Raw genomic sequence first — 26,589 nt, 5'->3', positions numbered from 1 at the left:
AATGCAGCTTTTAGAGGAGTTCCTCTAAGTGTTTTACAACTCAACTGGACTGGGTTTTGCGCTTCAAAAGTTTGAGAGTGTTGGGGTTTTTCTTTGTTTTTTAGTTTTCTAAAGTTGGGTGTTTTCTCTTTTGTTAAGTTTTTTTGTGGTAAGCACCTCTCATCCTTCTCTTGTTTTCTTCTCTTTTTGTTGTATCTCTTCTTTCTCTTGTATATTTTCTTTTATTAATATATTTTTCTTCGTTTCTGATAAAAAAAATAAAAAATAAAAATCAGTTTGAATAGCGTGAGAAAAATAAAATAAGTTTTTTTTTTCTTCCTCCTCAAATTTCTTCAATATGAAAAATTCAACTATCGATATGTCTATGAAAACTAAAATTTTCATCCTTGGTTATATCTATATAGAGTTTTGTGCCTTGTCTCAAATGTGAAGCTTGTCAATTAGGCAAACGTCAGTATAATTACTCTCCAAGTAATAATCATATTTGTCAATTTGTCTTTGATGTAGTCCACTAGGATATTTGGGGTTATTCTCGAACCATTAGGTAGAATTGATTTCTTAATTTTATGATATCTGATGATGATTACTCTTGAATGACATGATTATTTTTTATTTAAAAAAATGATAAAAAATTGACAATTTGAATAACCCCATAAATTAAGTGGTCATATCTCAAGGAAAGCTCTGAAGCTATTTACTTAAGTCCCTCGGGCCTTAAAACCTTCCACTTTTTTTTTCCACAATAACTTGAAAACAAATTTGAAGCTTTATCTCTTTTCCATCTCTAACATTCAATCAAAGAAATTCTTTTGAGTCCTCTCTACCTCAAACACACAATACCAAAAGGGTTCTTGAATACAAAAAGGTAACATGCAAAAATGTAGACTAAGCAGTAGTGAGCTAGGAAATAGGAAATTTAGTAACCAACACACTCCCCACATAACCCAAGGTAAAATGGTTGTCATCTACCTATCCCTAGAATTCATTTCCTAGGGAGGATTGAACAAGATAGTGGCCGACTAATGGCATTATTAATAGAGAATTGATAGCAAGTTGGACCAGTCAAAGGTGCATGGGAGAAGTTTATAATTAAATTAGAAGTCAAAAGGTATGTCTTGTTTTACAAGAATTATAGTAGATTGTAGAAGAAAAGGATGGGAAGAAATAAAAGGTATAAAATTCTTCCTTGATATTTACTTTGTATAGAGACCCATATATATGTACAAAAATTCCTAGCACCAAAAACATAAACTTTCCTAACCTAATTACATCAAATCCCTTTGATTAAAGGATTGCCTAATTCTCTCAACAATTACAAAATTATACAAGTATGCTTTCCTAATGTCATTCTTCCACATTCCCCCTCGAGTTGGAGAATAGATGTTTGTCATTCATAGCTTGGATACGCTTGCTTGAAACGTTGTACTACTTAAACTTTTTGTAAATATATTTGCAAGTTAATGGCCAGTAGATATCTAAGGAGTACATATCAATCAACTATCTAGTTTCTCTTTAATAAAATGTTTGTCTATCTTCATGTGTGTCGTTCAATCGTGTTGCACTAGATTATGTGTAATATTGATTGCAAATTTGTTGTCATAGTAACGTCTCATTGGGTCATCCTATTTAATCTTTAAAGCTTCTAAAATGATCGTCAACCATAGTAGTTCACAAACTCTCTAGGCCATTACACGAAATTTTGTTTCTGCAAAGGAAACTCTGAAGCTCGTAGACTTGTCGAAGGTAAAGATGTGGGTGGAGATGCATCCAAATGTCGTGCTACCAGCGTTGCTAGAGGTGGAAGATGGAGCCTGGTCATTTACGGTTGCAGTTTTCGTCATCGGAGAAGCTGAAGAAGACGTTCTTCTCAAGCCAGAGTCAAATCGCAGCAAGGACGAAGTAACGTCAACGGAAGGTTGCGTCTATCAGAGGCCAAAGAACGTTGAAGGGCTACGAGCTACTGCTAGGGATAATGAGTACCACAGATGGAGGCCTCGTCATCGCTCTCGTGCTCGGTCTTCAGTTTCAAATTCAGCTACTAAAGTGGAGAAAGGAAGGGGGAAGAGCTGTTTGGGCCCAACGGCGGGAAGTGTTGACGGGCCAACAAAACCAGAAGCCGTTTTTAAAGGCCGTTTTGCTAGGGCCCATTTTGAGGAGAAGAACATTGGGCCTTTTGCGGGTCCAGTCCACGAAACTGAAGTAGGGTCTTCTAATGGTGGCCCAGCAACGCCTTCGTCTTCAAAGCTTCAGCGATCAGGAACCTCTGCAAAGGAGGTGATGCTGATAGCACATTCCCAAGAGTCAGCAAAGCTAAAAGGCAACTCAGTTACTGCAAGACGCAAGGCGAGGAGTTGGCCGCCGAGCCTAAAGGTGACGTCTTTTGCCCCAAAGCGCAACCTAGATGGGGATGGTGCACCGGAAGCAAATCGAGGCTTTATTTGGGGCAGATTAGTCTTAAAAAACGGCGCCCTTTCTCCTGTTTCAGAAAAATCCCGACACTTCACCGGGGGGGCAGAGGGAGACGAAGGGATCTCGCCTTGCAACTGGGTAAAAAAGGTACGTCCTCCTTCCTTAGCTCTCTCTGAGAAGGGTCTTCCTTTGGTTGGAGCTTTTAATCCAAATATTCTTTCCGACTCCTCTGTTTCTTCGGTTCTTCCTTCTCGATGTCATGCTTTTTCTCCGATTCCGTTGGAGTCAAGCCTTGTCTCTCAGCGTAGTCCCTTTCCGAAATTTGCTGTTGTTGAGCCCAGTCGTCCTATTGGCGTGTCCCGTTCTGAAGGAGTGGCGTTTCCCCTAGAAACCTCTAACCAAAATTCTGAAGACTGGCCTTTATTTAAGAGGAAAAATGCTTCTGGAAACCGAGGAGAGGATTAGGTTTGGGTGCTGGTTGTGTTGGGTTGTTTTTGGTTTATATGAAGATTTTAAGTTGGAATACGAGAGGATTAGGATCCAAGAAGAAAAGGAGGACTGTCAGAAGGTTTTTAAGTACTCAAAATCCAGATATTGTGATGCTTCAGGAAACAAAGAGGGAAACTTGGGACCGGAGGTTTGTGAGCAGTGTTTGGAAAGGCAAGAGCTTGGAGTGGGTTGCTCTTCCAGCCTGTGGGGCTTCAGGGGGGATTGTGATTTTGTGGGATTCTAGTAAGTTCGAGTGTGCAGAGAAGGTGTTAGGATCCTTTTCTGTAACTGTGAAGTTTAACTCTGGTGAGGAAGGATCTTTTTGGTTAACTTCAGTGTATGGCCCGATTAATCCGTTATGGAGGAAGGATTTTTGGTTGGAGCTTCAAGACCTATATGGTCTAACATCCCCAAGGTGGTGTGTAGGAGGGGATTTTAATGTTATTAGGAGGATATCTGAGAAATTGGGTGGGACCAGATTAACTTTCAACATGAGGTGTTTTGATGAGTTTATAAGGGAGAGTGGCTTGCTTGACCCCCCTCTAAGGAATGCGGCTTTTACATGGTCAAACATGCAAGTTGATCCTATTTGTAAGAGATTGGATAGGTTCTTGTTTTCTTCTGAGTGGGATACCTTTTTCTCTCAAAGTTTTCAAGAGGCGCTTCCTAGATGGACCTCTGACCATAGCCCTATTTGTTTGGAAACTAATCCTTTAAAGTGGGGTCCGACTCCTTTTAGGTTTGAGAATGTGGTTGCTCCATCCTGAGTTTAAGGAGAAGTTTAGAGTTTGGTGGCAAGAGTGTACGGGTGAAGGGTGGGAAGGTCATAAGTTTATGAGGAAATTAAAGTTTGTTAAGTCAAAGTTGAAAGAGTGGAATATAATGGCCTTTGGTGATTTAAAAGAGAGAAAAAAGCTCATTCTTACGGACTTAGGTAGAATTGATCTAATTGAACAAGAAGGGAATTTGAATCTTGATTTGGTGTTAGAAAGGACCTTAAGAAGAAGGGAGTTAGAGGATGTGTTATTAAAGGAAGAGGTTCAATGGAGACAAAAATCTAAGGTTAAGTGGATTAAAGAAGGGGATTGTAACTCTAAATTCTTTCATAGAGTGGCCACAGGTAGGAGAAGTAGGAAGTTCATTAAGTCTCTGATTTCTGAGAGGGGGGAGACTTTAAACAGCATTGAGGTTATTTCTGAGGAGATTGTTAATTTCTTTGGGAATCTTTATTCCAAACCTGTAGGTGAGTCTTGGAGGGTTGAAGGAATTGACTGGGTCCTTATTTCTGGAGAGAGTGGAGTTTGGCTGGATAGGCCTTTTACTGAAGAGGAGGTTCGCATGGCAGTTTTCCAATTGAATAAGGAAAAGGCCCCTGGTCCTGATGGTTTTACTATTGCAGTTTATCAAGAGTGTTGGGATGTGATAAAAGAGGATCTTATGAGGGTGTTTCTCGAGTTCCACACCAATGGGGTAATAAACCAAAGTACAAATGCGACCTTCATTGCTTTGGTGCCTAAGAAAAGTCAATCTTTTAAAATCTCAGATTATAGACCTATTAGCTTGGTTACAAGTTTGTATAAGATAATTGCTAAGGTCTTATCAAGGCGGTTACGCAAAGTTCTTCATGAAACAATATCTGGTTCTCAAGGAGCTTTTGTTGAAGAGAGACACATTCTAGATGCTGTGTTGATAGCCAATGAAGTGGTGGATGAGAAAAGAAGGTCAGGGGAGGAAGGAATTGTTTTCAAAATCGATTTTGAGAAGGCCTATGATCATGTGGATTGGGGCTTCTTAGATCATGTGCTTCAAAGGAAGGGGTTCAGCCAGAAATGGAGATCGTGGATAAGGGGCTGTTTGTCTTCTTCTAGTTTTGCAATCCTAGTTAATGGGAATGCAAAGGGTTGGGTTAAGGCTTCTAGAGGTTTGAGACAAGGAGACCCTCTATCTCCTTTCCTTTTTACTTTAGTTGCAAATGTTCTAAGTAGGTTGTTGTTCAGAGCAGAGGAAACTGGTACTAAGGGTTTTTCTGTGGGGAGGGATAGGACAAGTGTGTCTTTGTTACAGTTTGAAGATGACACTATCTTTTTCTCTAAAGCCTCTTTGGAACATCTTCAAAACCTCAAGATTATCCTTTTGGTTTTCGGGCAAGTTTCTGGTTTATAAATCAACTTAGAGAAAAGCACCATTTCAGGTATTAACACTAGGCAGAAGCTATTGTCTAGTCTGGCCTCGGTTTTTGATTGTAGAGTGTCTGAGTGGCCTTTATCTTATTTAGGTCTTCCTTTGGGAGGGAACCCAAAGACAATAGGCTTTTGGGACCCGATGGTTGAGAGAATTTCGAGAAGGTTGGATGGTTGGAAAAGGGCCTATTTGTCTTTGGGAGGAAGGATTACTTTAATTCAGTCTTGTTTGTCTCACATCCCTAATTACTTCCTCTCCCTCTTTAAAATCCCAGCTTCAATTGCTTCAAAGATTGAGAAGATGCAAAGGAATTTTCTGTGGTCTGGGGCAGGGGAAGGGAAGAAGGATCATCTTGTCAGATGGGAGGTTGTTAGCAGACCAAAGGAGTTGGGAGGTTTGGGTTTTGGGAAGATTTCTTTGAGAAATATTGCTCTCTTAGGGAAATGGCTTTGGAGGTTCCCTAGAGAAAGGAGTGGTCTTTGGCATAAGGTTATAGTGAGTATATATGGGACACATCCTAATGGATGGGACGCCAACATGGTGGTTAGATGGTCACACAGATGTCCTTGGAAGGCTATTGCTCAAGTTTTCCAGGAATTTTCCCCTTTTGTTTGCCTAGTGGTGGGCAATGGGGAGAGAATTCGCTTTTGGGAAGATCTTTGGTGGGGTAACCAATCTTTGTGCTCGCAATTTGCTGATCTTTATAGAGTTATTTATGTGAAAAACCTCATTGTTTCAAATGTCCTTGGCAATTCCTTTCCATTGGCTTGGAATTTAAATTTTCGCCGCAATCTTACCGATTCAGAAATTGATCTCCTTCAGAGATTAATGTCCTCCCTCAGTTCAGTGCGTTTCTCTCCTTCTTTGGCAGATTATAGAGCGTGGTCTTTGTCTTCATCAGGCTTGTTTTCAGTGAAATCTTTTTTCTTGGCCTTGTCAAAAGTCTCTAATCCTATTTTGTTCCTTCCGGCCAAGTTTTTGTGGAGTTCTAAAGCCCTTTCAAAGGTTAAGGCCCTCGCTTGGTTAGTTGCTCATGGGAAGGTGAACACCAATGACAAATTGCAATTGAGAAGACCCTACAAGTCCCTCTGTCCTCAATGGTGCATTCTTTGCAAAGGAAATGGAGAGTCGATTGATCACGTTTTTCTTCATTGTCCTGTTACCATTGGACTCTGGAACAAGTTGTTCAAGCTAGCTGGGTTGGTTTGGGTCCCTCCAAGGAGTTTCGAGGACATGTTGGTTATTGCTTTTAAAGGCTTGGGGAACTCCTTAAGAGGCAAGACTCTTTGGAAAGTTGCTTGCCTTACTTTGGTTTGGATAGTGTGGCAAGAGCGAAACAATAGGATTTTTTAGGATAAGGGGAGATCGGAAGAGACGTTATGGGATTTGATTTTGTTCTATTCCTCTCTTTGGGCTTCTTGTTCTGCAGCTTTTAGAGGAGTTCCTTTAAATGTGTTACAACTCAACTGGAGTGAGGTTTGCGCTTCAAAAGGTTGAGTTTGTGGGGGTTTCTCTTTGTTTTTAGCTAATGTTGGGTGTTTTTTCTGTTATTCAGATTGTGTAGGAAGGACCTCTCATCCTTCTAGTGGTTTCTTTTGTTTCTTTTTTCTTTTCTTTCTCTTGTATCTTTCCTTCTATTAATATATTTCTCTTCGTTTCTGATAAAAAAAAAAAAAAGATTGCCACCAAGAAATGTGTAATACCCAGTGGTTAATTTTCTGTCAACCACAAATTATGTCTGTATATGCTTCTAGTACTAGTCCCGAATTTCGTTTAAATAGGATGTTTGTTCCTTGAGACCCTTTCAAATACTATAACACTCTCGCAGCTTGCAGATGAACCTCCTTTGGATTGTGCATGAACTAGTTAATCACACTCACAACATATGTTGTATTCGGTCTTATGTAAGACAAATGAGTCTCCCCACTAGATGTTAATACATCTCTCTATTACAGCAGCATCTTCCTCAGCCTCTCCAAGCTTATGATTAGGATTTATTGGTGTACTTGTTGGTCTAGTTGCCAACTCCCTTGTTTCTTTGAGAAGATTCATCACATATTTCTGCTGAGAAATATAAATTCTCTTCTTAGAATGTGCAACCTCGATTCATAGGAAATATTTCAACTTTCCTAACTCTTAAAATCTCAAATTCCTTGGTCGAGCAATGCCTTAAAGTTTATTTCTCCTTTTCATCATACACCAAAAGAGTTATAACTCCCCCTCAATCTGAATGTTTGATGAACAACGTATGATTTCCTTGACTTTGTTTGTATCCCATGTTTTTCATCACTTTGAAAAACCTTTCAACCCACGCCCTTGGAAACTGTTTTAGTTTGTATAGAGTTTTCTTTAATTTACATACCTTTTTAATAGCTAGGTCACTTTCAAATCCGGAAGAGACTTCCATATAAATCTCTTTTTCCAAGTCTCCATTCAAAAATACATTTTTTTTACATCAAACTATTGTAAATCCTAGTTATAATTCGCTATCAATGATAAGAAAACTCTGATGGTGTTCATCTTGACAACTAAGGCAAATGTCTCTAAATAATCCACGACATATGTCTGAGTGTATCCCTTAGCCACCAATCTTACCTTGTACCTCTCTAATGACTCATTTGCTCTATACTTAACAGTATAAACCCACTTACATTCCATTGACTTTTTTCTGCAGACACATCTACAAAGTCCCAAGTTTTATTCTTCTCCAAGACCTTCATTTCTTCATTCATGGCTTGTTTCCAATTTTCATTAGATAAAGCCTCGGATGGAGCGGTAAGAATATGAATATTGTTCAAACTTATAAGAAAACTCTTATGGGATGGAGACAACTTTTCAAATGACACGGCATGGGAAAGTGGATACAAAGGACGTTTAGTGCATTCCCTTGTTCCTTTCCTGGTGGCAATAGGGAGGTTCTAATCTATAAGTTTTTCAAATTGAAGTTCTGATTCAGTTTCTAAGGGAGGATGAGAGATTGTTACCTCATTTTCAAAAGCCAGTTTAGATTCTTGAACTTGTGTAAGTCTAGGGACTACAACTTTCTTCCTTGAGTACACTTTGTAAGTCATTCGATCCTCAGCTCAATGGATGACTTGGGTTCCGAGAAAGAGGATATAGATACTGGATGACACTTTAGAAGGGTCAATTAGAAAGGAATCAATGAAACATGGATCCAAATCCTTATCTTCCTTGATAGAATTCTCCCTTTGAAGAGGAGTAGGAAAATAAGACACACTTTCATTGAAAGTAATATCAACTGAGACAAAAAAAAAAAAATAGATGGTGGATGGTAACACTTATAACCCTTTTAAGCTGAAGAATATCCCACAAAAAAACATTTGACTGCTTTTAAATCCAATTTTCCCTTGTTTTGACTGTAAACGTGCACAAAGGACATACCCAAATATTTTAGGAATGAGATGATTTATGGTTCTCATATTAGGATATAATGATGGGAGTACTTCCATGGGACTTTTGAAACCTAAGATTCTAAGAGGTAATCATATGAGATGTGTGAAGGTTGTCATCAAGCCAAGGTGATCACTCACTATTTATCAAACACTCGTATATAAGGAAAATTACAACCTTCATTGTGTATGTTGATGATATTGTTGTCATTGAAGATGACCAAGAAGAGATCATGGGGCTGAAACCATACTTAGCTAAAGAATTTGAAATGAAGGACTTGGGCAAGCTTTAATATTTCCTTGGAATTCAAGTGACTAGATCAATCCAAGGATTATTGATTTCTCAATGAAAGTATATACAAGTTTACTTAAGGGATGGGTATGCTTGGGTATAAACCAACAGAGACACCAATTGAATAGAATCATAGACTAGCAGAAAAATATAAAACCCAATTGATTGATCGAGGCAACCACCAGTGGATGGTGGGAAAGTTGATATAGTTGTTACACACAAGACCAAACATTGCATATGTTGTGAGAGTGGTAAGCCAATTTATGCATGCTCTACTTAAACCCCACTTAGAAGTTGCATACCAGATTTTGAGATATCTAAAGGCAACTCTTGGCAAGGGTGTCTTGTTTAAGAAGGGTAAAGAATTAAAGTTGGAAGCCTACATAGATGTAGACTAACTGGATCTATTATGGATAGACGATTAACTACTAGATATTGTACTTTCTTAGGAGGTAATCTTGTTACCTAGAGAAGTAAGAAACAATCGATAATAGCCCGTTCAAGTGCAGAAGCAGAATTTAGAGATGTAGCATAGGGTATTTGTGAACTTCTTTGGATTAAGATCATATTTAGGGATCTCAAGATCAAATTTCAACCTATAATATTGTATTGTGACAATAAAGTTGCCATCAACATAGCTCACAACCCAATCCATCACAACCAAACCAAGCCTGTAGAGGTTGACAGACACTTTATAAAGGAAAAGTTGAATAGTGGTTGTTGAGAGAGAGAAAGAAGAAAGACCTTAATTCTCATTAATGTAATCATCTACTTACAATTGAGAAATATATATATATATACAAGGCTAGGAGTCCTAACTACCATACATGTATCCTATATTAACAAGGAAAGGTTATACACTATAAATACATTATATTCAACACTCCCCCTCAAGCTGGAGCATATACGTCATATGCACCAAGCTTGTTACAAATATATTTAATCCTAGGACCTCTGAGAGATTTAGTGAAGATGTCAGCTAGTTGATCATTTGAATTAACAAAACTTGTAGCAACACATCCTGATGCGATCTTCTCTCTAATGAAATGACAGTCAACTTCAATATGTTTGGTCCTTTCATGAAAGATTGGATTGGATGCAATATGTAATGCGGCCTGGTTATCACATATGAGTTTCATCTGTTCATCCTTTCCAAATCTCAACTCTCGAAGAAGATGTCTCAACCATATGAGTTCACATGTTGCCAAAGCCATAGCTCGATACTCGGCTTCAGCGCTAGATCTGGCCACTACATCTTGTTTCTTACTCTTCCAAGATATTAGATTACCTCCAATAAAAACACAGTACCCTGAAGTGGAACGTCTATTTGTGGGTGAGCCAGCCCAATCTGCATCTGTGTAACCAACAACCTGAGTATGACCTCTGTTCTCGTACAACACACCTTGGCCTGGTGTACTTTTGATATATCAAAGAATGCGGATTACAGCATCCCAATGGCTATCACATGGTGACTGTAGGAATTGACTAACAACACTCACAGGAAAAGAAATGTCTGGACGAGTAATGGTGAGATAGTTCAATTTACCTACGAGTCGTCGATATCTCCCGGGGTCTCCTAAAGGCTCCCCCTGTCCTGGTACAAGTTTGACATTCGGATCCATAGGTGTGTCTACCGGTTTACAGTCTAACATACCAGTTTCTTCCAGGATGTCTAAAGCATACTTCCTTTGGGAAAGGACCACAGCAGAATTGGATTGAGCTATCTCAATTCCCAAGAAATACTTGAGTTTCCCCAAGTCTTTGGTCTGAAAGTGGGTAAAAAGGTGTTGCTTTAGTTTCTGAATACCATCCTGATCACTGCCTGTAATGACGATGTCGTCCACATAAACAACCAGATAAATACACTGCCCCAAAGAGTTATGATGATAGAAAACTGAATGGTCTGCTGTACTGCGAAGCATGCCAAACTCTTGAACAACAGAACTAAAACGGCTAAACCATGCTCGAGGAGATTGTTTCAAGCCATATAGAGAACGGCGTAACCTGCATACTAAACCAGACTCCCCCTGAGCAACAAAACCAGGAGGTTGCTCCATATAAACTTCCTCGGCAAGATCACCATGAAGGAAGGCATTTTAATATCCAATTGATAAAGAGGCCAAGAACACATGGCAGCCATGGAGAGAAGCAGACGGACAGAAGCAATCTTGGCAACCGGAGAGAATGTGTCACCATAATCAGAACCATAAACCTGAGTATAGCCTTTAGCAACTAAGAGGGCCTTAAGGCGATCAACCTGACCATCAGGACCAACCTTAACTGCGTAGACCCAACGACAGCCAACGGTAGATTTACCCGAGGGTAAAACAACAAGATCCCAAGTGCCATTAGAGTGCAGAGCAGCCATTTCATCCACCATTGCCTGTCGCCAGCCTGGATGGGAAAGAGCTTCATGGGTGCTCTTTGGAAGAGAAACAGAGGATATAGTAGAAACAAAAGCAGAATAGGGTGAAGATAATCGATGATAACTCAAAAAATTGTAAATAGGATGAGGATTACGAGTAGAGCGAGTACCTTTCCGAACAGCAATGGGTAAGTCATTAGGAGAAGGCAGAGCCGGGGTAGGTGAAGCCGAAGGGATAGGAAGTGAGTCAGCAGGTGCCTCAGCAAAAGGGAGAGGAGCAACGACACGAGGGCGACGATGATAAACCTGAAGTGGTCGAGGAGGCATAGCATCAGGTGGGGAGACAATGGGAATAGGCAAGACTTCAGAAACAGGAAGAGACTCAGAAGTGGTGGAAAAGAATGGTGAGTCCTCAAAGAAGGTGACATCAGCGGAGATAAAGTATCGATGAGTCTCAAGGGAATAACAACGATAACCCTTCTGAAGTCTGGAGTATCCCAAGAAGAGACACTTCATGGCTTTGGCGGAAAGCTTGTCCTGTCCAGGAGTGAGAATATGAACAAAGCAAGTACAACCAAAGACACGAGGAGGAAGGAAATAAAGTGGTTGGTCAGGGAAGAGAAGGGAGTGAGGAATCTGATCATGTAAGACAGAGGAGGGCATACGATTAATCAAATAACAAGCGGTAAGAACAGCGTCCCCCCAAAAACGAAAAGGAACATTGCTATGGAGGAGGAGAGTACGAGCTGTCTCAACAAGATGTCGATTCTTGCGTTCAACTACCCCATTTTGTTGAGGAGTATGAGCACAAGAAGACTGATGAAGAATCCCATGATGAGACATAAACGAAGTAAATGGGGCTGAAAAATATTCCCTGGCATTGTCACTGCGTAACACACGAATAGAAATATTGAACTGGGTTTGGATTTCAGCATAAAATTTCTGGAAAATAGAGAATAACTCAGCTCGATTTTTCATTAAAAAATAACCAAGTACATCGAGAATAATCATCAATGAAAGTGACAAAATACTGAAATCTTAAAGTAGACGCAGTCCGACAAGGACCCCAAACATCAGTGTGGACAAGCTCAAAAGGAGACTTTGCTCGATTATTCAAACGCTTTGGGAACGAGACACGAGTATGTTTCCCAAGCTGACATGACTCACACGGAAGCGACGATAAAGTGGAATAACGAGGGACCATCTTCTGGAACTTGGAGAGACTAGGGTGGCCCAGACGATTGTGAATGAGGAGAGGAGCATCAGTGGAAATGCAAACTGCAGGAGATGAATCCGAGGTGAGGTGATAGAGGCCTTGAGACTCACGTCCTATGCCAATCGCCGGAAAATCCCTCACGCACCCTCACGCGCCGGCGCGTGAGATGCAGCCGCCAGACGGAAACGTGCGCGTGGGCGGCGCGTGGATGCTTTTTTGGTGCCGGTGCCTTCACAAAAGTTGTAGATCTCCTCCAGGCGCTCCTTCTGGTATGGTCGGTGTTGGAAAAATACGTCGCAGGAAAAGTTCGCCGGAAAAGTTCGCCGGAAAAAATCGCCGGCGGTGAGTAGTTTCTGTCGACGATCCGAATGACCGGAAAGTATTGGGAGATGGGGAAGGTGACCGGAATGAAACACGGTCACCGGAAGGTTTCCCAGAGTTGATGACACGGGAAACAGGAAAGAATTAGGTTTTCTTCCTTGGCTCTGATACCATGTTGAGAGAGAGAAAGAAGAAAGACCTTAATTCTCATTAATGTAATCATCTACTTACAATTGAGAAATATATATATATATACAAGGCTAGGAGTCCTAACTACCATACATGTATCCTATATTAACAAGGAAAGGTTATACACTATAAATACATTATATTCAACAGTGGTCAAGTGTGCAAACCATATATATGTACTACTAATTAGCTAATCGATGTTCTCACTAAAGGACTCCCAACATTAGCAATTCAACAAATGATTGACAAACTGGGAGTGCAAAACATCTTTGCACCAACTTAAGAGGAGTGTTGGAAGAATTGGGACTAGGTTGTTGACCATGTAATATAATTTCTATAGTCAAAATTATGTAATACAACTTAAGTATTGTATATTTGTACAATATTATGTAGATTCTAAAATTTTTCCAGGATTAATCTGTTTTCTTATTAGATTCATTGTTCCCTTGTTTAGATTCTAAATTCAAAAGCTTTGTTCAATATATAGCCTTATATAAAGACCTAAAGGAAATAAGAAAAGATTATTCTCTCCTGTGGTTTGAGGGTCGGCATTCTAGAATGTAAGAATTTTTTTCTTGAAAAAAATATACTACGTAATTATCCAAAATATTCTAGTTTTAGTTATGCAAAGGTATTTTCTCATATTTCTCCTCCATGAAATATTGGCTCTGATAATGATTAGAATACCTTGGTTCTAGTCGACGTGGATAGCTTAGTTTTTTAGTTTTCTTCATTAACCACCAGCCTACAACCTATAAACAAGGTAATGTTGGAAAGATGCATATGAGAATTATTAGCACCACAAAGGTTGCTTTGGTTTGAATTAGTTTAGAGGCCTAAAAATAAACTAAGAGTAAAGAATGAGATTGTTAGACATTCGATTTTCCTAAAAGCTTAACATTGTAAGATTTGGATCCACAATGTATATCATGCACTCTACCACCCTCCCTCACATGTAGCCTCCTTTGGGCATACACGTGGGATTAATAAATTGGGGAAATAAAGTAGCCACTTTTGGGCTTAATAAATTGAGGAAATAAACATGCGATGAGATTCAAACACATGACATCCCGTCAAACGAAACTCTGACACCATATTAGACACCTATTTTTCCTAGAAGTTTAAGCTTGTAAGATTTGGGTCCATAATGTACATCATACACCCTAACAGAGTTTAATATTACGAATCCCATTGACCCATCCTTATAAAAGAAAGTTGGATTCTCAAAAAGACCTAAGACATGCTTATCCCTTGTCAAATCATCCTACAGAAATACATCTGTAACATGCACAATAAAATAAAAAGGAACATGACATTCAAAAACTCGCTAATCTCAAACTGACTTAAGGTTCCCAAGAGAACAGCCATCACATTAGAACTTCATACCATCCAGATGAGGTCTGCCAGACGATATTTTGCCCTTTATTTCTCATGAAATTAATTGGAAATCCACCTCTAACTACTTAGTAGCAATCAGAAAACACACCTATAGGGATTCTCAGGTGCGAATAAAGTGAAAGAACAAATTAAGAAACAAATTATGACATTCCTATAATGAGCCAGATGATTAAAAAAATACTGGGATTAGAATCTTACCTGTAACTCAATGATAAACTCAGTGGACCTATCAACACCAACACCTTGATTTGGTCTTCTGTTAATACTTTCCCCATTTGAGTTCAATTGAGAACCTTCATCCCCTCCCTCCAAATAGACCTGATCATCCTCTGAAGCTGAGTAGCTACTATTGGCTCCCAGTAAAATACAAGAATCCAGATACAGTCCATTCTGCACCAAAAACAATTGTAAAGAAAGTTGAAGTTCTTAGATACTGGATGATTTCTCTCTTTCTAGGCAAATAAACCAAGATGGAAGTGCAAAATAATACCTTAATAACAATGTTTTTGAACTGCAATCTTTTTCCATTTCCAACATAGATTATAGGTTCTGTGCTAGGAGTAGAAAGATTGAATCCTTTTCTGTCCTGTAAATGCAGTATTCCTCCTTTACCATCATAAATAAAATGATCAAATCTTTCATTATCAACAATGAAAGGTCTCTGAGGAGATAGTGACATTTCAGCTAAAGGTTGATTGTAGATTGGCTGATCCAAAATGATAGCATCAACCATAAGTAAGGAATTATCATCTTCTTCCTTGGACAGCATACCACCAACTGTAGGAACAAAAAACTCTACAATGGCCAGAAGAAAATCAAGGGCAACAAGCAACTGTGGCCTTTGGACGCATAAAGAAACAGATGTTGACAATTTACTAAACTTGGCATCAAGAATAAGCATTGTAGGAACTGGTTGAACACTGTTGTCTTTTGAAACACTTGCTGTGACCATGTACCGGTTTCCATCATCAGTCACAGAATAAAGGGGATTACACCCAATGCTCTCTGGCTTTCCTATTGCCAGCCTAAATTCTTGCTCAGTTCCAACACGATCATCAAGCACAGTGAAACCCTTGAGTGTTGCTGAAAGCAAACCATCTCCTAGTGTGTTAGATTTGTAAAGAAGCCATGCACCACTAACCTGCAATAAAAGAAACACCAATGGATGAAACCAGAAAATCATCAACTACAAATTGGAGAAGATAAAATAGTTTATGAGGTAGCAATGAAAATAATGTCTTAGTCTTAAATATCTAAGAAAGAGAGAAAATATGGCACAAGAAATCAATGGGGTTGATAGAGTTGCTAATATAGAAATAACTTATGTGAAGTCCACAGGAAATCCATCAATAAGTAAATCATGCTGACAGGGCACAAATACTGAAGGAGACGGCAACTTGAAAATGAATTGCACCATGCTGACAACCTTATTTGAAAGTATAATCAATAAGTAAGATATTCAAGCCTTTCAGATAACTTCCACTGGCTTGGTTAGATTACAATATTTGGAGGTTTTAAGGTGCCAAATGATGGTGCAAATGGAAGATCCACAAGGCCAATAGATGCTTTATGGAAAAATTCAAGGTGGCCAAGAAAAAATGTTGATATGATAATGCTCAGATAAGAAAGAATGTTAAGATGGACAAGAGGAAAGACAAGAAAACTAATAACTAGAGATTTATCCATCCATGACAAGAAAGAGGTAGTATAAATAGAAGAAAAGACAAGGAGATGCTGGCAAAGATCCCTCATATTAATTGCAACGAAGGGCTATCAGCAAGAAGTAATATTGTGCAAGTTAAAGAGCTGTGAGAATGAGGGAATGCAATAGACTGGTAGTCAAAACATGACTCATGACATCTGTCTAAATATTAAAGAAATCCTCCACAATATCTTGTATTTATTATTATCTCAGTTTTTTTTATTAAAAATAAAAATAAAAATAAAAACCTTAAAAAATAAACTGCTATGCCCCCACAACTTTAGCAAATTTCTCTCTCTCAAACTTCCGTTCAACTCCTAGAATTCATTGCACATAAAATTGTTTTCCAGGGAAAGGACTGGTATTTAGAGTTGGCTTCAAGAAAGTCTATGATCACACTAATTGGATTTCTTTCTCCCTTTTTGGTTGGGGGTGGGTGGGGCAGTCACATTTTTTTTTTGATAGGAAACCACACATGAATATATTGATAAGATAAAATAGTACATAAGGAGGATGAGAAATCCTCCCGCCAGAATTAAAAACTAAACAACACAATAAGATAACATGACACTACACCGTCTCATTGGACCTACACACTGCTAGCCAATCTAGTTGTAAAATGTTAAGGGGAATGCCCTTAAACCCCATTGAGCAAAAAGCCCAAAACGAAGCGATGAAATGAATGGAGTCCCAAAGATTCTCTGAATTCCTAGCTTTGTCCTCAAATATCCTAGCATTCCTTTCCCGCCACACAACCCAAATTAAAGCTATGCACGCATTTTGCCACAAAACCAACCCTCTCTTGGATTTGCCAAAGCCTTTATAATTGATGAACATCATGTCTGATATGCTTTTCAGAGGGACCCAATCCATCTTGGCTAGCTGAAAAAGTCTGTGCCACAACCCCAAAGTCACAGAACAATGAAGGAATAGGTGATCTGCAGATTCTCCTTGCCCCATACACAACTTACAGATGTCAGGGCTAAGAGCTTTGTGGGGTCTCCTCAATTGTAGCAAGTCGTTGGTATTTACCTTCTTGTGTGCCACAAGCCAGACAAAGGCCTTAACTTTGAAGGGAACTTGAGATTTCCATACAAACTTATAAGAGATCAAAGGAGATGAATCAGATGATTGGGATAAGGCTGTAAAGAAGGACTTGACTGTAAACTGTCCTGAAGACAATAAGGACCAAGATCTCGCATCTGAAGCGGAGGTGGATAAATTCATACAATCAATAGAACACATGAGGCGTTCTAGATCTTCTATCTCATAATCGGTTAGACTACGACGGAAATTAAAGTTCCATGAGAAAGGGCGATCCGAACCAAGAATTGAAAATATGGGAACACTTTTATCCATTACTACTCTAAATAGTCTTGGATATTGGTCTTTGAAGATTTGGTCCCCCCACCATAAATCTTCCCAAAAGCGAATTCTTTCCCCGTTTCCTACGACCAACCGAGTATACTTGGAAAAATCCTGAAAGACTTGTGCAATGGCCTTCCAAGGGCAACGATGTGACCACCTAACTAAAGTGTTGGCATCCCAACCATTTGAGTGTGTCCCGTATATGCTAAGAATGACCTGATGCCATAGAGCTGTACTCTCCCTAGGATACCTCCACAACCACTTCCCTAAAAGAGAGCGATTCCTTAAAGGAATCTTCCCAATCCCCAAACCCCCTTTTACCCTCGGCTTACACACAACATCCCATCTAACAAGATGGTCTCTTTTGCCTTCCCCAATCCCAGACCAAAGAAAGTTCCTTTGCATCCTCTCAATTTTTGCAGCCACTGAAGCAGGAATCTTAAACAGAGAAAGAAAGTAGCTAGGGATATGGGAAAGACATGAGTGTAGGAGAGTAATCCTACCACCGAAAGATAAGTAAGCCTTTTGCCACCCGTCTAATCTCCTAGAAATTCTCTCAATCACTGGGTCCCAGAAACCACAAGCGGTTGGATTCCCTCCCAAAGGAAGACCCAGATAAAGTATAGGCCAATCTGAAGCCTTGCAATCAAGCAACAATGCTAACCTAGAAAGATGATCCTGATCCAGGTTGATACCAAATAGATTACTCTTATCAAGATTGGCTTTAAGCCCAGAAACTTAACCAAATACTAACAATAAACTCTTAAGAGTTTGCAATTCTTCCTCACTAGAGTTAGCAAAGAAGATGGTATTGTCTGCGAATTGCAGATGAGACACCCTACACCTATTTCTACCTACCCAGAAGCCCTCCAGCAAACTTCTTTCTTCAGCTTTCAACAACATTCTACTCAACACATCTGCAACAATAGTGAACAGGAAAGGGGATAAAGGGTCACCTTGCCTTAAACCTCTAGATGCCTTGACCCACCCTTTAGCATTACCATTCACTAGAATAGCATAAGAGACCGACGACAAACAACCTCTCATCCATTTCCTCCATTTAGGACTAAATCCCTTCTTCTCCATCACATGATCCAAAAAATCTCATTTAACATGGTCATAAGCCTTTTCGAAGTCTATCTTGAATACAACTCCTTCCTCCCCTGATCGCCTTTTCTCATCCACAATCTCATTGGCTATAAGAACTGCATCTAAAATTTGCCTCCCTTTAACAAAAGCATCTTGAGTGTAGTGGATGGTCTCCTGTAGTACTCCTCTTAGACGCCCTGACAAGACTTTTGCTATTACCTTATAGAGACAAGTGATCAGGCTGATAGGTCTAAAATCCGAGATCTTCTTTGACTGACTCTTTTTGGGCAACAGAACTATGAAGGATGCATTGGTGTTTTGATTAATAATCCCGCTATTGTGAAACTCTGCAAACACCCTCACTAAGTCATCCTTGATCACATCCCAACAATCCTGAAACACCGCTATGGTGAAACCATCAGGCCCCGGCGCCTTATCCCTATCTAACTGAAAGATGGCATTATAGATCTCTACTTCGGAGAAAGGGGAATCCAACCTAGAGGCGCTCTCTTCTGATATAGGGGACCACTCGATACCCTTTACACTCCACGACTCACCTGGAGGACTCGAGTATAGCTTTTTGAAATAAAGTAGTATCTCCTCTGTGATGCTCTCGGAATTGTCCAACACCAAACCCCTTTCATTCTCCAATAATTTGATGAAATTCCTGTTTCGTCTCCCGTTAGCCACTTTGTGGAACAGCTTTGAGTTGCAGTCCCTGTCTTTAACCCATTTTACCTTGGCTTTTTGTCTCCAATGAATTTTTTCCCTCATTATTATTTCCTCTAGCTCCCCTTTTCTTACAGCTCTTTGAACAGCTAGATCAGAAGAGAAAGTCCCTTCTTGTTCATTGGCATCAATGATAGCTATTTCATCCAATATGGTTTTCTTCCTTTCCTTAAGCATTCCAAAAGTATTCTTATTCCAATCTTTCAATTTTGCCTTAACAAATTGTAGCTTCCTCATGAACTTGTGACCTTCCCAACCATTTCCTTCAAATTCTCTCCACCAACTGCTAAAGCTCTCTTTGAAACTATAATGTTGCAACCACATATTCTCAAACCTAAAGGGTGTAGGACCCCACTTGAAAGGGTTGGTATCCAATACAATCGGCCAATGATCTGATGTCCATCTAGGGAGAACTTCTTGAAGGCTTTGAGGAAATGAGAACTCCCACTCATTTGAATAGAGAAACCGATCCAATCTCTTACACACCGGTGACTCTTGCATATTTGACCAAGTAAAAGAGGCATTTCGTAATGGGGGATCATGTAATTCACTTTCTCTTATAAAGCCATCAAAGTCCCTCATGCTAGAAGTGAATCTAGATCCACCCAGTTTTTCTGAACTTCTCCTTATAACATTGAAATCACCACCTACACACCATGAAGGAGAAGTAAGGCCATAAAGGTCTGATAGCTCCACCCAAAAATCCTTCCTAATTAAGGGGCTGTTTGGGCCATAAATAGCGGATAACCACAATGGACCACATCCATCCAACAAGAACTTGACTGAGACAGAAAAAGATCCAATTACCACATCCTCACTGCTCATTTTCTTTGAGTCCCAAATGATTAAAATCCCTCCTGAAGCCCCACACGCCGGGAGAGCAGCCCACTCTTTATTCCTAACCGACCAGACACTTCCTACAAACCTTCTATCGCACACCTCTCTTTTTGTTTCCTGTAACATCACTACATCCGAATTCTGAAAGTGCAAAAAATCCTTAACCACCCTTCTCTTTTTCCTAGATCCCAACCCCCTGATATTCCAACTTATGATCTTCATAACACCACCTCACTGACCCTATAGCACCTAATCAAGGACAACAGAACTCAACTGTCTATGGCGACTCTGTTCTTTCGCCTTGAATACACTTTAATATCCAAGGAGTTTAAGACCTCACATACTTTAGCCATTTTGCTAGGGGAAAGACCTTAAATTTGGAACCCATCCATCTGAGAGAACTCATTGTCTCCCTGGCTAGCTGTGCCCAGAATAGGGGCCCCAAGATGCGAACTAGGATTGGACTTGACACAGCTTTCAGACAACAGATCCAATCTAGACAGTTGGGGCACCGCCACATCACGGTTAGGGATGCCAACACATCCAATACTAGAGGTCCCAGCGACATCATTTTTTGAAAAAAATTCAAGTAACACTCGGTTTTTCGTAGGAAACTAGGCTTGAAAAGCTGGAATGGAGAGATCGATGGCAGAAGAGCTCGGGTGTGGAGGAGTCACACCGAAGAGGGGAGAGTGAAAAGGCATATAAGGCTGAGAAAAAAGGTGAGAAGATACCTCAAGAATTTCCATTTCCGTCATTCCACAGTTCCCCTCAAAGTTGAGCCCTTTTTCTCTGGATGCGGGATTAGAAGGGTGATCCATGACTGAACTATGAGAACAACCCACAAATCCCTTAAAACCTGCTCCGTCTCCTCCTTTATCAGTATTGCGCATCTTCTCCTTCCCCTTTGACAGACAAGGAACCCTAAGAAGATTTCTCTGCTCCGCGTGTTCCTTCGTCGGCGTCGGTCCTTCCGCGGAACATCCTTGAACCAGCTATGTTCCCACGTCGAAGCCGTCTTCCATTGGAAGATTATCACTGAGAAGCGTCGATCTCTCAGTCGTGAGTGGCTCGCTTCGGCTTCACTCCCCTTGTCGACATTCAGATCTTGATGGAAGCGGAGCATTCCACAGCTTCCTTGAACCGCGTTTCATCGCGGATTCCCTCTGTTGATCTACAGGATCCTCGCGATCCACCTTCTCCTTCCCCTTTGCAGAGAAGTGAGCACTGTGAAACGGGCCCTTCGACTGCCTACCTTGATGGTCTCCCTTTTCTTGGCCCAACAACTGAAACGGGCCTTTCCCATTGGTTTCCTTTTTCCAACCCACTTCTATTTCAGACCGTAGGCTGGGCTTACTAAAAAGATGGGCTCTAGACTTAACATTGGAGGCCCAAAACCCATCCTGGAGGCTTGACTGGGCTTTGGCCCCTCCAACCTGCTTTGGCCCATCAGATTCAGCTCTTTGACTTTTTGAATCCGATTGCAATGGAGGATGGGACCAGCTGTATCCCACTAACGTCTTGTTCTTCCCACGTGTCCTCCCAGGAGCGTTCTCCGCCTTTTGCCCACTTCTCCACTCCAACGTTCTGTCAACTGCCCCAAGATAGGACCCCTTATCAGCCGTTGATCTACCTTCCTCTACCCACTTGCTGCCACCTGTCCCCATGTGAGTCTCAGCCGGTTGCCGAGTTGACTCACCCATCTCTCTAACTTGCCAACCTTCATTCTTCACGGCTACTGCGACTAAAATAGTGAAACCCCAACCCCCGTCTACCACCTCAACCAAAGCCGGGAGAACCGATCGTTCTTTCATTACCACTTTCACCCTTGCTTTGCTAAGATCAAAAAGTTTCAGAGTTCGCCAATCGATCTCTATCACCGTCCCCCACTGCTCCATAATTTTCTTCAAGTGAACCTCAGACCATAAATGGAATGGTAAACCCCTTAACTCTATCCAACCTTCCTTGAATCTCCCCTCTACTTCTGAATTTTCCTTCGGCAACCATCTTCTAAACGAGACTGTAATTTCGCCCTTAATCCTGATGGACCTTGATTCGTGTAGTGATACAGCTTCCTCTAAGGTTTCTACAAAAAACAACCCTTTTCCTCTGGCAAATGGGACGATTGTCACCACGCCTTTGTGCCCTAGCCTTCTCGCCATGGCCCGGCCGGCCTCAGTCCAATTGACATCACCTTCTTGACATTCGCACACCACAGCCCTCGCCCATCTCCTAACTGGAACGAGGCCGCCCTTCCTCGGGCCTTCGTCTCTAACAACCTTCGCATAGGACCGTTGCAGGGGACCCGCATTTTTGTGCAATATCCTTCCTTCCCTGCTCTGCCTTCCCTTTTCAACAAAACTCGAAGAGGGGACCACCAACATTGAGTTCAACGCAGACTTTAAAAGTTCCCATCCCCTGCCATTATCTCCCTCAGGTATTACCAGAAAGGTTGACTTCCTATTAGAGGCGAACTCTGATAATCTTATAAACCTGCCATGAACATTGAAACAAACCTCCAGAAGATGTACTCTGGTTTTTCCTCTAAATTTTCTATTGAGTCCCATACAAATCTTCATCTCAATGGCCTTTGTTAGCTGTTCTACCAACCAACTAACCTCCTCCTTCTCAAAACCTAAGACAAAAACAGAGCCTCTGTTGTACTCTGCTATCGAACACCAAATTCCTCCGACCTCATCCTCTGCCCTAACCCAGAAAGTCTTCCTCTCCACATGTACCTTCACGCTCCTTACCATTTTTTCGGTTCTCAGGTAGAACAGATTTGTCAGACCAACATGCCTTGGTACACATATGTAGGGCAGTCACATTTTCAGTAGAAGGGAATCAGACTTAGATGGAAATCTTGGGTGATAGCTGTTAGGACACATGATTCCAACCTCCATATGCAGTATGGCCAGAAGCAAATAAGTGCTAAATCTAGACTTTTCGATCCTTCTCCTTTGGGGGAGTCCAAAATTTGGAATTAAAAAAATATATATAATCGAGAAGCACTTTTTTAGTGAAATTGGCAGAAAAAGAAACAATATTTTCTCAAAGCTGCAGGAATGGGGCTCACAGAAGTAAAATATTTTAAATTTTATACAAAGGGAGTAAGAAAAAATACCTTGCTTTCAACAGAAAACTTGATGTCTTAACAAATCATTCTCTTATACTGGAAAAAGACTTAGTATTAAGAAGGATGTACATGAAGGATGGGATCCGTTAAAAAGGAGATGAAAAGGTACATGTATAAGGATACAAGAAAGCTAAAAGGAAATGAAAGGACCTCAAGAAGCCACCCATGCGTCCAAACCAAAAACAAAAACAATAGAATCAATGCCCAACTCATGGAGGCAAAAAACCCAATTCCAGTAATAGATACCGAATCTTCTTCAACTTATGGGGGTTGTTGACTTATTGACCTAGGCTTCCAAAGGAAAAAACAGCCAAAAAATCTCACAAGGTTCAAGTTCCTTTGCATTCGATACTGTTTCTCCATGATCATCTCCATCCATTTGCCACCCAAGAAAGAACTATCCTGAATCTCCCTCTGCCACGAGATGGCGAATCCCAGATTTCCAATGTTATTTTCCCATATCTTCTGAAAATGACCCTCTTTTTATTTGTTGAAAACTCTTTTTTCCAACTATATTTTGGTAAATTACCCCTTGTCCTACAAACCTAAGCTATTAGGGAATTTACCAATGATGTTACATTAACAAACAAATGAAGAAACAGACAAAAAGGTCCGAACCTGAAACCTACAGGAACTAATACCATAACAAACTACCAGGTAAAAATTAAGCTATTAGGAAATGAACTAACAATCTATATAAAGCTAACAGAATTTTCCTTAAAAGCCTCCTCAACAAACGGTTTTGAGAAACTCAACCCAATAAGATCTGATATCTATACTCAAAAATTAAATAATAAAAAAATTCCCTTTCTAGGTGTAAGATTGTTAGGACCACAAACTGAGACCACCAAAAAACCTTCTCTATCTTGAGGAAGTTCTACTGAAATGGAGAAGGGACCCATGGCCAATTAAGAGCAGTTAAATTTCCTGGCATTCATAAAAGTCAACTGAGAGAAAATGGAGGAGCGCTTTGAAGTGGAGAAAAAGGTTTTCGAGATTAGGTTTGAAGGCATCCATGTGGGTCCTTGGATTTCAGTTACGGAGAAGGTTCAAGGGCATGCTTTCTCAGTGGCTTTTGAAGAGATGGAAATCGTTTGGATTTTAGAACAGTTGAAGAAGGCTATGGAGTTGTCGGAATCTTGGGGTTTCATTTGAAAGTTCAGGGGTAGATCAAGAATGCATTTAGCAGAAATCTGTTTCAATAGCAAGGAAAGATTCATTAGAATTTCAGAGTTCATTACAAACAGAAAAAATTCTTCTCTGATTGTTCCTTAAGTTGTCAAAGCTAGAGGATGGGAAGTCCTAAGGAAGTCGATCTTCTCTGTGTCGGAGAGCCCTTTTCGTTCTGTCACTAGAACAGAGGAGGTGGAAGCAAAGGTGAAGAACAAAGCAGGGTTGGAAGGGTGCTCTGGAGACAAGTCTTATGCAAGAGTGGTTGACGAGGAGGGTCCAAGGAAAGGAGCTCTCTTACCGGTTGGAAAGTGGGCTAAGGCTGTGATTTGTGAAGGCCAAGTTTTGGTTCAAGATTGGGGTGCTATGGGTAAGGCTCTTGCAAGAATGATGGGGGTGAGGGGAATGACTTCCATAAACCCTTTTTCAGCTTTCAAAGGTGTCTCCTTCGTGGATTCAGTTGAAAGAGTGGAGTGGCTTCAAGCGCGAGGAAGGTTGGTTTCAAGAGGAGTGGTTGTTAGGTTGCGGAAATGGTTGCCAAGAGAAAATATAGTGGTTCTTGGAAAATTCAGGAGAGGTTGTATAGAGTTGCAGGGTCTCCCATTCCATTTGTGAAATGAAAACCAGTTATGGTTCATTTTGAAGAATTTGGAGAAGGTGACAAAGGTGGATCGGTTGCGGAAATGGTTACAAGAGAAAATATAGTGGTTCTTGGAAATTCAGGAGAGGTTGTATAGAGTTGTGGGGTCTCCCATTCCATTTGTGGAATGAAAACCAGTTACGGTTCATTTTGAAGAATTGGGAAAAGATGACAAAGGTGGATCGAGATACTTTAAAGCTTATTGATTTATCAAACAAAGGTTAAAGTGAAGATGGAAATGAATCCAAACGTGGTGTTGCCGACACTGTTGGAGGTGATAGGTGGTGTCAAGGTCTTTACAGTTGCAGTCTTAGTCATCAGAGGAGAAGAAGAAGATGTACAAAGAAAGCCCGAGTTAACTTGCTGCAGAAGCGAGTCGACTTCAGTGGGAAATGGCATGGTGCAGGGCCCTTCCTAGGCTTTGAGGACACATGGCAAGGCTAAGACAGTTTTGGGGAACAACTACCACCCACTCTCTCTAGTCTCTTAACATTATTTCAAATTCAAATGGGCTTGTTCCGCAGGGGAATGTTTTAAAGGAAAGGGAGGCCAACACAGGAAGAGAATCAGGCCCAGTTGAGAAAGAAAGCCCAGGCCTTTCCAAAGGTCACCTAGTTAATGGACCAAAGCTAATTGATGGCTGGCCCAGAGATGGCAAGGCCCACTTCAGAGAAGGCCCACATTGCAGTAATGACTTTGAGTTGTTTTCCCTCCCCTCTGAAGAGCAAGCCCATTTGGATGACCCTAAAGTTAGAAGACTAAGTTGCAATGTTTCCAAAGTGCTGAAGGTTGTGGTGGACAACAGGTCCAAGGAAGTTCTCTCAAAGAACATCAGTTCTTTTTTCTGTGCGTCGAGATCCCACCATAGTCCAAGTAGGAAGTTAGGTAACAGTCGGGCAAGAACCTTGCCTCTGCCGTCTGCTTTTGAGAATCTGCTAAGCCTCTTGCCTAGGAATGTTATAGCGAACAGAGATTTTCGTTTTCAAGAGTGGAAGCTTTCGTCGAAGGCTGAGATTTTTTTGGGAAGATAGAACCAGAGCTTTCCTCTAAAGAAGGCAGCAAGGCTATCAAATCTTCAAGGGCCGATCGAGGAGGCTGAGGGAGCTTCAAGCCCTTTTGTGTTAAGCTTGGGGAATGGTCCAGATGGGGCTGAGTTCAGAGATGGGTCTTAACACCGCGGGTGTCATATCCAAGTACAGTCTTCTACTCCACTTTCCTTAGCTAAAGGCTGGTTTTTAGAGGGGCCTTTCGAGTTGCCTTCTTCTCCTTTCTCCCCTGCTACTTCTCTCCAATCCCATAGTCATCCTATGCCTTCTTTGACCCTCCTTTTTAGGTCTTTCTACTGTTCCGTCTCTACGTCAACTAATCCTTCAAGGGTTAATAAGTTACTTTCTAGTTCTTTTAGGTTTTGTTCTAGTCCCAAAGGTGTGGTGTCCCCAGTAGTCAAGACCAGCCAAGAGTTAGAGGGCAATTCTTCTCTCAGGTTATCACAAACCAACCCTAGTGGAGCTTCTTCCCCTATGAGGTGTTTGTCTCGAGAGTCGGGTCTTGCTCAGTTGGAGGATTTCCATATTGAAGGCATCTTTCCTTCAAAAATGGCTTCCATTAAGTCGGTTTTGGGTACTTTGAATGTCAAAATTGTCAAATT

The 26,589-nt window shown here is 40.8% G+C and overlaps 1 protein-coding gene across 2 annotated transcripts in view; it reads right to left on the bottom strand.

Moving 5' to 3' along the window:
- The window catches only part of LOC117929459, a 185,801-nt gene that overhangs the window by 73,738 nt on the left and 85,474 nt on the right, over positions 1-26,589 (bottom strand). For both annotated transcript variants that reach the window (XM_034849741.1, XM_034849748.1), the window contains exons 32-33: positions 14,761-15,411; positions 14,469-14,660 (exon numbers count right to left, since the gene is read on the bottom strand). In XM_034849741.1, the coding sequence (XP_034705632.1) occupies positions 14,469-14,660; positions 14,761-15,411 (843 nt within the window). The remainder of the gene's footprint in view (positions 1-14,468; positions 14,661-14,760; positions 15,412-26,589) is intronic.

This window comes from Vitis riparia, chromosome 2 (genome assembly GCF_004353265.1).
Source record: "Vitis riparia cultivar Riparia Gloire de Montpellier isolate 1030 chromosome 2, EGFV_Vit.rip_1.0, whole genome shotgun sequence".
Lineage (NCBI taxonomy): Eukaryota > Viridiplantae > Streptophyta > Magnoliopsida > Vitales > Vitaceae > Vitis > Vitis riparia.
Note: the sequence above shows the minus strand (reverse complement) of the source record. Positions and strands in the feature narration are given on the sequence as shown.